At 39.9% G+C, this 12735-nt stretch overlaps 1 protein-coding gene across 1 annotated transcript; it reads right to left on the bottom strand.

The window, feature by feature from the left end:
• Positions 1-5009: 5009 nt before the first annotated feature.
• LOC109866947 (sodium/nucleoside cotransporter 2-like) lies at positions 5010-12405 on the bottom strand. Its single transcript, XM_031802197.1, is given in 10 exon segments — positions 5010-6124; positions 6127-6222; positions 6728-6853; positions 9149-9229; positions 9369-9449; positions 9546-9620; positions 10038-10151; positions 10461-10602; positions 10708-10897; positions 12372-12405. Coding segments are annotated over 10 exon segments (1095 nt in total). The 3' UTR covers positions 5010-5968.
• Between the last annotated feature and the right edge of the window lie 330 nt (positions 12406-12735).

Below are 12735 nucleotides of genomic sequence, written 5' to 3'. Positions count from 1 at the left end.
ATCAGTTTCTCAGGCAGTCGTTGACGTAGGCATGCACGTAGCAAGTGTTGGGATTGATTTATTGATAGACCATTGAAAATAAATATTAGATTAGAGGCATTCTGTTTACTTTGGAAACCAAATCATTCACTTTGCCCATTCAGCAAAAATAAATAACAGATACGATTTTAGACTTAGGCCTAACCATGTAATAACATCCAATATGCAATGGTTGATTAGACATAACTGACTTTGTTAGGGTTAAATTCCTACTAAAGGGTCCATACTATATAGTGGATTATCCTAGAAGGTCTATCTGGTAAACACTCCACCCTATCCTCTATATTATTATGTCGTAAGTAGAAAACAGAAGACCTAGCCCTTTTTTCTCCAGTACAACCATAACATGTCTCATAAAAGTGCTCTTTGAAAAAATATGACACGTTTAAAAAGCTTGAGACAAATACGTACTTAAAAATGTAATCTAAAAGATTTTTTCAAGTCACAAACGCAGTGCTGTTTGCTTCTGTAAACAAGATGCCAGTGTGGCACAATACAAATTCTGTTATGTTGGTTTGTATGGACAGTGTAGACAAAGATTTTTATAACTTAACCCAAGATAGACCATAGCCTGTCCTTTCTTAGTCCACTCTGTACGTAACAGATTCTAGTTTTGGGAACAGAAAACTGTATTGAGATCAAATGTTTCATTAATCAGAAAATGTGCATAATGTTGGCCAAAATCCATCTCTCTCCATCTCCTCCCACTGCTGGCCACTAGGCTTCCTCTCATCACCATATTTTGTAGTGAGTGGATACGCCAACCGGATGATTCACACTTATACATCCGGTGAAATATCTGGTTCATTGTTCTGTGCTATAACTGCAGTCCAGATCGTATATGTTATTGGCTTCAATGAGTGAGTGAGTGAGTGAGAGCATTTTTGAAAAATGTTACATTTTTATTTCACCTTTATTTAACCAGGTAGGCTAGTTGAGAACAAGTTCTCATGTACAACTGCGACCTGGCCAAGATAAAGCATAGCAGTGTGAACAGACAACAACACAAAGTTACACATGGAGTAAACAATAAACAAGTCAATAACACAGTAGAAAAAAAGAAAAAAAATAGTCTATATATACATTTTGTGCGAAAGGCATGAGGAGGTAGGCGAATAATTACAATTTAGCAGATTAACACTGGAGTGATAAATGATCAAATGGTAATGTGCAGGTAGAGATACTGTTATGCAAAAGAGAGATCACAAAGAGATCGGGCTATAAAGTAACATCACAAAATATGTGGTTATCTCACCGAGCTATCTTTATTTTATTTGAATGAACCTTTATTTCACTAGGCAAGTCAGTTAAGAAAAAAAAAGTATTTACAATGAAGGCCTACCCCGACCAAACCCTGCACCACTCGGGAGCCCTTAAGATGAATGCTCTAACTGTAAGTCGCTCTGGATAAAAGTGTCTGTTAAATGACTAAAATGTAAGATACACTTACAGAGCATCAAAGAAACTTCCATAGTACACAGGTCAATACAAAGGTCTTACACATATGGAGGAATGTACATGTGTTGTCAGGGGTTCACCTAGGGGTCATGATGGGAGCTGTACCAAATGTTTTATGTATTATAATAATAGATTATGCTTATGTTGTATTAAGAGAAGGAGAGGGGTTATAAGACCCCTCCCTCCTTACATTTACAGGGTCCTAGACTACAGATTAACAATATACAGTATACAGTGCCTTGCGAAAGTATTCAGCCCCCTTGAACTTTGTGACCTTTTGCCACATTTCAGGCTTCAAACATAAAGATATAAAACTGTATTTCTTTGTGAAGAATCAACAACAAGTGGGACACAATCATGAAGTGGAACGACATTTATTGAATATTTCAAACTTTATTAACAAATCAAAAACTGAAAAATTGGGCGTGCAAAATTATTCAGCCCCCTTATGTTAATACTTTGTAGCGCCACCTTTTCCTGCGATTACAGCTGTAAGTCGCTTGGGGTATGTCTCTATCAGTTTTGCACATCGAGAGACTGTCATTTTTTCCCATTCCTCCTTGCAAAACAGCTCGAGCTCAGTGAGGTTGGATGGAGAGCATTTGTGAACAGCAGTTTTCAGTTCTTTCCACAGATTCTCGATTGGATTCAGGTCTGGACTTTGACTTGGCCATTCTAACACCTGGATATGTTTATTTTTGAACCATTCCATTGTAGATTTTGCTTTATGTTTTGGATCATTGTCTTGTTGGAAGACAAATCTCCGTCCCATTCTCAGGTCTTTTGCAGACTCCATCAGGTTTTCTTCCAGAATGGTCCTGTATTTGGCTCCATCCATCTTCCCATCAATTTTAACCATCTTCCCTGTCCCTGCTGAAGAAAAGCAGGCCCAAACCATGATGCTGCCACCACCATGTTTGACAGTGGGGATGGTGTGTTCAGGGTGATGAGCTGTGTTGCTTTTACGCCAAACATAACATTTTGCATTGTTGCCAAAAAGTTCCATTTTGGTTTCATCTGACCAGAGCACCTTCTTCCACATGTTTGGTGTGTCTCCCAGGTGGCTTGTGGCAAACTTTAAACAACACTTTTTATGGATATCTTTAAGAAATGGCTTTCTTCTTGCCACTCTTCCATAAAGGCCAGATTTGCGCAATATACGACTGATTGTTGTCCTATGGACAGAGTCTCCCACCTCAGCTGTAGATCTCTGCAGTTCATCCAGAGTGATCATGGGCCTCTTGGCTGCATCTCTGATCAGTCTTCTCCTTGTATGAGCTGAAAGTTTAGACGGCCAGGTCTTGGTAGATTTGCAGTGGTCTGATACTCCTTCCATTTCAATATTATCGCTTGCACAGTGCTCCTTGGGATGTTTAAAGCTTGGGAAATCTTTTTGTATACAAATCCGGCTTTAAACTTCTTCACAACAGTATCTCGGACCTGCCTGGTGTGTTCCTTGTTCTTCATGATGCTCTCTGCACTTTTAACGGACCTCTGAGACTATCACAGTGCAGGTGCATTTATACGGAGACTTGATTACACACAGGTGGATTGTATTTATCATCATTAGTCATTTAGGTCAACATTGGATCATTCAGAGGTCCTCACTGCACTTCTGGAGAGAGTTTGCTGCACTGAAAGTAAAGGGGCTGAATAATTTTGCACGCCCAATTTTTCAGTTTTTGATTTGTTAAAAAAGTTTGAAATATCCAATAAATGTCGTTCCACTTCATGATTGCGTCCCACTTGTTGTTGATTCTTCACAAAAAAATACAGTTTTATATCTTTATGTTTGAAGCCTGAAATGTGGCAAAAGGTCGCAAAGTTCAAGAGGGCCGAATACTTTCGCAAGGCACTGTATATATAGTGGGGCAAAAAAGTATTTAGTCAGCCACCAATTGTGCAAGTTCACTTAAAAAGATGAGAGAGGCCTGTAATTTTCATCATAGATACACTTCAACTATGACAGACAAAATTAGAAAAAAAATCCAGAAAATCACATTGTAGGATTTTTGATGAATTTATTTGCAAATTATGGTGGAAAACAAGTATTTGGTCACCTACAAACAAGCAAGATTTCTGGCTCTCACAGACCTGTAACTTCTTCTTTAAGAGGCTCCTCTGTCCTCCACTCGTTACCTGTATTAATGGCACCTGTGAACTTGTTGTCAGTATAAAAGACACCTGTCCACAACCTCACAAAGTCACACTTCAAACTCCACTATGGCCAAGACCAAAGAAAGAGGTAGTTGTTTGGGCTAAATTATAGGTGGGCTATGTACAGGTGCAGTAATCTGTGAGCTGCTCTGACAGCTGGTGCTTAAAGCTAGTGAGGGAGATAAGTGTTTCCAGTTCCAGAGATTTTTGTAGTTCGTTCCAGTCATTGGCAGCAAAGAACTGAAAGGAGAGGCTGCCAAAGAAAGAATTGGCTTTGGGGGTGACCAGAGAGATATACCTGCTGGAGCGCATGCTACAGGTGGGTGATGCTATGGTGACCAGCGAGCTGAGATAAGGGGGGACTTTACCTAGCAGGGTCTTGTAGATGACATGGAGCCAGTGGGTTTGGCGACGAGTATGAAGCGAGGGCCAGCCAACGAGAGCGTACAGGTCGCAATGGTGGGTAGTATATGGGGCCGTGGTGACAAAACGGATGGCACTGTGATAGACTGCATCCAATTAGTTGAGTATGGTATTGGAGGCTATTTTGTAAATGACATCGCCGAAGTCGAGGATTGGTAGGATGATCAGTTTTACAAGGGTATGTTTGGCAGCATGAGTGAAGGATGCTTTTTTTGCGAAATAGGAAGCCAATTCTAGATTTAACTTTGGATTGGAGATGTTTGATGTGGGTCTGGAAGGAGAGTTTACAGTCTAACCAGACACCTAGGTATTTGTATTGTCCACATATTCTAAGTCAGAGCCGTCCAAAGTAGTGATGTTGGACAGGCGGGCAGGTGCAGGCAGCGATCGGTTGAAGAGCATGCATTTAGTTTTACTTGTATTTAAGAGCAATTGGAGGCCACAGAAGGAGAGTTGTATGGCATTGAAGCTTGCCTGGAGGGTTGTTAACACAGTGTCCAAAGAAGGGCCAGAAGTATACAGAATGGTGTCGTCTGCGTAGAGGTGGATCAGAGACTCACCAGCAGCAAGAGCGACATCATTGATGTATACAGAGAAGAGAGTCGGTGCAAGAATTGAACCCTGTGGCACCCCCATAGAGACTGCCAGAGGTCCAGACAACAGACCCTCCGATTTGACACACTGAACTCTATCAGAGAAGTAGTTGGTGAACCAGACGAGGCAATCATTTGAGAAACCAAGGCTGTCGAGTCTGCCGATGAGGATGTGGTGATTGACAGAGTCGAAAGCCTTGGCCAGATCAATGAATACGGCTGCACAGTAATGTTTCTTATCGATGGCGGTTAAGATATCGTTTAGGACCTTGAGCGTGGCTGGGGTGCACCCATGACCAGCTCTGAAACCAGATTGCATAGCAGAGAGGGTATGGTGAGATTCGAAATGGTCGGTAATCTATTTGTTGACTTGGCTTTCGAAGACCTTAGAAAGGCAGGGTAGGATAGATATAGATATAGATATCTTATAAAGAAACATTTTGAGACATGTGTGACTGAGACAAAACACTGCAGGGGAGTGTAAGAGATAAGACACAAGTCAGACATTCCACAATTAATCAACTTGTGGAGTGGACATTTACTGCCTAGGCCTTAGAAAACACTGGAACTATTGTATCTCTCTTGCAAGTTTATAAAGCTGTGTATGCATGAGCCTGGTCTGATGAGTAGAACGTAACGACGTATGCAGTGAAATCACTAGGGATGGACTTTGGGTTTAATAAAATAACTTGGGACCTTTTCTATTTTGCAGAACTTACTCAGGAACGTGCGTAATATGCATCTGTTGTCAACTTCTGTCTGCAATTGCATTAATAAAGTATTTTGAATGATTTAATTAAAGCTATTGTCATAATGCTAATTTCACCAATGAGCCAATGACAAGGAACAAGGAACGAACCCCAGATATTCTCATCTGAATTATTTTACACATTTCGATGATTTGGACATTTTACCAAGGCACAATGAAATAATTATCTTATCTTATTTTGTGATGTGCACAATTATTCAGCCATGCATCACACGCTGTTAAATAAAAAAAATGCCAAAGCATGTCCATCACTCATCACGAAGTACTGGGTTAGTCATGGGTGTCAAGTCAAGACAGAAGGATCTTTGAATGTGAAATGGGATTAAGGTATGTGGAGCTGCCTGGAGCATACCTCAAATGTGATAGAGGGAAATCCCACCAGGCCTCCCAGCCAGCCAAGAGATGCATTGATGAATGCCAGTATCGCAAGGAATGCTATCAAGTCGGCAGCTATATTAGCAACAAGGCCTATTGATGTAGATGCTCCACTGCTAGCTGCTTCCAAAATGTTCTGTTCATCACTGGGGAGTTAAGACAGCCTAATATGAACCACAGAAAGTATATTATATATACAACAAAATGCAGGGGAATGTAAAAAATCGGTAAATGGCAAACACATACACACAAACACAAAACACAAAAACACATACCCACAAGCCACCTTGATATTTTCCTCTGATGTAAAAATGTTTTCTCTTCTGTCTCTGGATAGGACAGCTTGGAGATTGCCAAGGCACATGGGGCAGCCATTGCAGAGGCAGATATCATAGAGGATGCATCAATCTGTGGGGCATTGAGCAATCTCAATCTCACATAACGATGAAGATCAGTCACATTAAAATTAACTGAGACAAAATCTGAAAAACTGGGTGCTGTAACGATATTCGTCTTCCTCTGATGAGGAGTATGAAGGATCGAACCAATATGCATTGTGGTACGTGTCCATGTTGATAATTTATTAACTTTGAACACCAAAGACTAAATAACAAGGAGAATGAACGAAAACAAAACAGTTCTGTGTGGTGAAGACACAGAGACAGAAAACAATCACCCACAACTAAAATGGGGAAAACAGGCTACCTAAGTATGATTCTCAATCAGAGACAACGAATGACACCTGCCTCTGATTGAGAACCATACCAGGCCAAACACATAAATACTACCTAGAAAAAAGAACATAGACTACCCACCCCAACTCACGCCCTGACCAAACTAACAGAAAGACATAATAAAGGAACTAAGGTCAGAACGTGACAGGTGCATTGGAGGGATGACTCTTTGGTCTTACCCCAAATGAGATGAATGCACCCATCACACTTCCTGCAATGGTGGCAAAGCCTCCAACCATGACAGCATGCACTTCAGATTTGGTCATGTCCATCAAATAGGGGCGAATCAGCAATGGCGCTTCAGTCTGATGAAGAAAACATTATAAAGAGGAATGCTTTAATAAAGAATTCTACACAGCAAGTGGATAGAATCAGCTAAGCGTAACCAAGTTGATTTAATGTTTAACGGATGCCCCGCTTCACATTATTTTTAAATAATGATTGGAACTATTCATTTGAATCGATTAATTTACAAAAGAATTTGACGTAATTAAAAATGACCGTACAAATCTTTTTAAACGGCTGAAGCAAGCACACACATTTTCTACAGGAAATGTACCTTTTTTAGTTTAGCCCTATTTATCTTACCTTACAAGTGTTAAATTGAATTGCAATGTCCCATAAATTGAATGCCCAAATCAACTTGAAGTATCTACAAAACAAGTTTTGCAGCCACATAATCCAAAACAAAGGCTAGGTAAAAAATGTATTCCTAAAATGACTGTTCGCAATAAACAAATGAATACTTTGATTCACATGATTTGAGCATTCATGGTGGACTGAATTATGTGAATCAAATGAATCATTTGTTAATTTATTAAGATTTTACTGAGTTACAGTTCATATAAGGAAATCAGTCAATTGAAATACATGTGTTAGGCCCTAATCTATGGATTTCACATGACTGGGAATACAGATATGCATCTCTTGGTCACAGATATATATTTTGTAAAAGGTAGGTGTGTGGATCAGAAAACCAGTCAGTATCTGGTGTGAACACCATTTGCCTCATGTAGCACGTCACATCTCCTCCACATAGAGTTGATCAGGCTGTTGATTGTGGCCTGTGGAATGTTGTCCCACTCCTCTTCAATGACTGTCGCTGGATATGTTTTTGTTTAACCTTAATTTAACAAGGCAAGTCAGTTAAAAACACATTCTTATTTACAATGATGGCCTGGGAACAGTGGGTTAACTGCCTTATTCAGGAGAGAACGACAGATTTTTACCTTGTCAGCTTGGGGATTCGATCTAGCAACCTTTCAGTTACTGGCCCAATACTCCAATCTCTAGGCTACCTGCTGCCCCGATATTGGTGGGAACTGGAACACACTGTTGTACATGTCAATCCAGAGCATCCCTAACATGCTAAATGGGTGATGTCTGGTGAGTATGCAGGCTATGGAATAACTGGGACATTTTCAGCTTCCAGGAATTGTGTTCAGATCCTTGCGACATGGGAATGTGCATTATCATGCTGAAACATGAGGTGAAGGAGGCGGATGAATTGTACGACATTGGGCTTCAGGATCTCGTCACAGTATCTCTGTGCATTCAAATTGCCATTGATAAAATCAAATTGTGTTCGTTGTTCGTAGCTTATGCCAGACCATATCATAACCCCACCGCCACCATGGGGCACTCTGTTCACAACGTTGACATCAGCAAACCGCTTGCCCACACGACGCCGTCTTCCAATTGCCCGGTACAGTTGAAACCGGGATTAATCTGTGAAGAGCACACTTCTCCAGCGTGCCAGTGTTTATCGAAAATGAGGATTTGACCAAGAAAGTTAGTTGTGATGCCGAACTGCAGTCAGGTCAAGACCCTGGTGAGGATGACAAGCCCGCAGATGAGCTTCCCTAAGATGGTTTCTGACAGTTGGTGCAGAAATTCTTCGGTTGTGCAAACCCACAGTTTCATCAACTGTCTGGGTGGCTGGTGTCAGACAATCTCGCAGGGGAATAACCCGGGTGTGGAGGTCCTGGGATGGCGTGGTTACACGTGTTCTGCGGTTGTGAGGCCGGTTGGATATACTTTCAAATTCTCTAAAATGACCTTGTTCGAGAAAATAACATTACATTCTCTGGCAACAACTCTGGTAGACATTCCTGCAGTCAGTATGCCAATTGCACGCTCCCTCAAAACTTGAGACATCCGTGGCATTGTGTTGTGAGAAAAACAAGCCTTTTATTGTCCACAGTTCTCGAGGGATAATTAGGGGGTTACCCTGACCAGGACTCAAACTGTGGTCCCTGTGACTGTCATTCCAAAACCCTTATTTAAAAGGCTAAAATCTCTTGGTAAGGTCACTAGGTGTTTTACTAAGGTTGTTTAGTATTTTTACAAATTGTATTGTATTTTGTCATATTTCATTTTTATTCGCTCGCCTCACTTTAAAAAAAATGTCATCTGTTAAACAGTAAATCAACTTTGTATGTCCTAATCCTCATCAATATTACTTTGTAAGACATTGTGAAGTGTAAACATCACTTAGTGTAATTACTACAATGGTGTTAACTTCAGTATATGTATCCTCCAATAATTCTTATATTGAAGTAGGAACTGAAATACCCTCAACTACAAACAGGCAAATGTACCTGTCCAACAAATATGTTGCCTGCAACACTCAAGGTCTCAGTGGGTGAGGTTCCCATCGTTATCTGCATTACCCATGCGATCTGAAAGGGGAAAAACACATGGCTTCTTGTTAACATAAATCATACAGTACACACACAAACCTAGAGCCATATGTATATGACTGTGCCCAAACCTAACACAGAAGCTTCATTTTGGGCTTAATGTTTGAAGGTCTCTTACCTTAATGATGAGCCATTGCATTATTCCAAGGAAATAAAGAACTGACATCACACTGCTGAAGAATATCACAATGGGCAAAGCCTGGAGAAGGAACAGGGACATATATTGATCAATCCTGGATTCATTATCAAATAAATACATGTTTCTAGTACATCTACTGAACTATAGCTCACTGACCTGAAATGCGAAGATGTCAGATACTAGTGGTCCAAAAACAAATGATGACCCGTGTTTTGTGTAGTTCAAGAATATCTGAAATTTTAAAAACGAGGGAAAATATGATTGTCTTCTCATTTGTATTCATGTCAACAATGAGGCTCATAGTTTGTCATTCCATGCAACTAGCTACAATTGTTACTTACATAATACTGTCTCAAATCAATGGTTAAGCCAAAATAGCAGTTTTAGATTAGAGAGTCTGTAGATTAGAGAGTCTGCCAGGTCGCAGTTGTAAATGAGAACGTGTTCTCAACTGGCCTACCTGGTTAAATAAAGGTAAAATAAAAATAAATAAATACAAAGTGGTTGTAAATAGCTCCATGGGCAATCTATGAGATTTCACTGTGCCTCATAAAAGAGGGACCTCCCAGATAAAATGACAATTTCCAGGTAGTTAAGGTTTACTACTTTAAGATAAGGAGATAAGGAGCACTTCAGCAACAAGGATACCTGCACTTGCTCTCCAAGCCATTGGAAGGCTGTGAGTCCTGGCTCTGTCCTTATGACAAACAGTCCAATACAGAATTGTAAACCAAGACCCCAAAAAACTGACCTCCATGCCACCTGAAACAGAGACAAACAAACACACTTGACATACTCTTCAAACAATGTTTGGATATATATTATTGTTTATCAAGTGATTCTCCATAAATTGGTCGAGTCAATGGAAGGTATTACTGGGCGTAACTGGTAAAAGACATACAAGGCCAAACAAAGGAAGTCCACAGTAAATTCAAAGTCTAAAGAAAACAGTCATAGATAAGCGGTTATAACCAATCATGTGTTATTACAGGTAGACATGCATTATGGGAAAGCCTGGCCACTCTCATCCTGTGATGGGATCAGAGCGATCTGCTGTGATGTTAAGCTTACCTCTGTCCTGTGGGCTGAGAAGATGAAAATGACTAGAATGAACATGCAGACCCCTCCAAATGAGATGAGCTGCTCTGGTCGCTTGCTTGTGTCCACAACGAGCCAAGTCACTAGCAGGACCAGCACCGCAACAACGAAAACTCTAAAGAACCCACAACAGACTCTCAGTCCACAGAGGAAAATACACTCACCAAATTAATTCATTTTCTCAGACCATTTAAAGTGTCCATATGAAATAGCTTCTTACCCTATTATCCATCCCCGGAAATTGTTGTAGCATCTTTGAGCTGGTATGAAACATTTGGTTATGCTATTTCCATGGTATGTCTTCACAAGGTCATAGGCTTTGGAGACAATTGCCAAACTGGTGAGGACTACAAGGGCAATGGCCCTCTCAAAGTCCAATATGCATGCTGTGATGAAGTATGCCACATAGCCTGTGATATAGAAACAAAGGTAATATCAAAAGAGCATCACATTGTTGTGATGAGAAATTGTCAGGGGACTGATTCTTAGAACATTTCACTTTCATAGGATAATAGTCTGTGTGACGAATGCTGTGTTACAAAATATTGTGTCGGGACATATACACTGCCCTCCTTGAGAAATCTTATCATAAATTAACAGACAAGTTCAAGAGAAGCTTTAATCAGTTTTCAGACAATCCTTGACGTAGGCATGCACGTGGCAAGTGTTGGGATTGATTTATTGATAGACCATTGAAAATAAATATTAGATTAGAGGCATTCTGTTTACTTTGGAAACCAAATAATTCACTTTGCCCATTCAGCAAAAATAAATAACAGATAAGATTTTAGACTTAGGCCTAACCATGTAATAACATCCAATATGCAATGGTTGATTAGACATAACTGACTTTGTTAGGGTTAAATTCCTACTAAAGAGTCCATACAGTATAGTGGATTATCCTAGAAGGTCTATCTGGTAAACACTCCACCCTATCCTCTATATTATTATGTCGTAAGTAGAAAACAGAAGACCTAGCCCTTTTTTCTCCAGTACAACCATAACATACATTTTACATGTCTCATAAAAGTGCTCTTTGAAAAAATATGACACATTTAAAAAGCCTTAGACAAATATGTACATAAAAATGTAATCAAAAATATTTTTTCAAGTCACAAACGCAGTGCTGTTTGCTTCTGTAAACAAGATGCCAGTGTGGCACAATACAAATTCTGTTATGTTGGTTTGTATGGACAGTGTAGACAAAGATTTTTATAATTTAACCCAAGATAGACCATAGCCTGTCCTTTCTTAGTCCACTCTGTACGTAACAGATTCCAGTTTTGGGAACAGAAAACTGTATTGAGATCAAATGTTTCATTAATCAGAAAATGTGCATAATGTTGGTCAAAATCCATCTCTCTCCATCTCCTCCCACTGCTGGCCACTAGGCTTCCTCTCATCACCATATTTTGTAGTGAGTGGATACGCCAACCGGATGCTTAACACTTATACATCCGGTGAAATATCTGTCTCATTGTTCTGTGCTATAACTGCAGTCCAGATTATATACGCTATTGGCTTCAATAGGCGTTTAGTTGTTTTTCAACTATACAAACTCATTTCACTTAAAGGGTTTTGTCAATTGACTCGTGGATACCATTTGTATGTCTCTGTATGCAGTTTGAAGGAAGTTGCTAACTAGTGCTGGTACAATTGCTATTTAGCGTGCTAGTAGATACCCATAGACTTCCAGTCATTGCGCTAACACTAGTTACGGCACATGGAACTACCTTAAACTTCCTTCATGCTGGACAGAGACAAAAATGGTATCCACGACTTCATCTGACTCTTGGGAAGTAGATACAAATCCCATTACCAAAATCCCAAAGTATCCCTTTAATATTCATAATTTGTTTGGAATGCTGGATATGTACATCTCACATTTGATAGAAGCAGAGGAGAAAGCCAGTTCCATGAGTGCATCTAAGGACAGCTATTTGTTCTACTCATTACTGCTCACAACTAAAACAGTCTCAGACATCTGACAAAGTGACAAAGTGCTAAGGAAATGGAGACAATCTAGCTGAACCGCATAAAAATCAACTGGCCCTCAAGCCATTCCAGAGTAGGATGAGAAATTGAGAATACATTACTGGTCATTTAAAAGTAAGCTCTGGCGATGTTCACTGGCTATTAAGCCATATTTGAAGACAATGAAATGTATTAACAGGTGTTAATGACCACATTTATGGATTTTGCTGCGATTAAAATTGAGAAGGTCATGAGTCACTGATTTGGTCTCACC

This window comes from Oncorhynchus kisutch, linkage group LG22 (assembly GCF_002021735.2).
Source record: "Oncorhynchus kisutch isolate 150728-3 linkage group LG22, Okis_V2, whole genome shotgun sequence".
NCBI lineage: Eukaryota > Metazoa > Chordata > Actinopteri > Salmoniformes > Salmonidae > Oncorhynchus > Oncorhynchus kisutch.
This window is presented reverse-complemented; position numbering and strand designations above follow the sequence as displayed.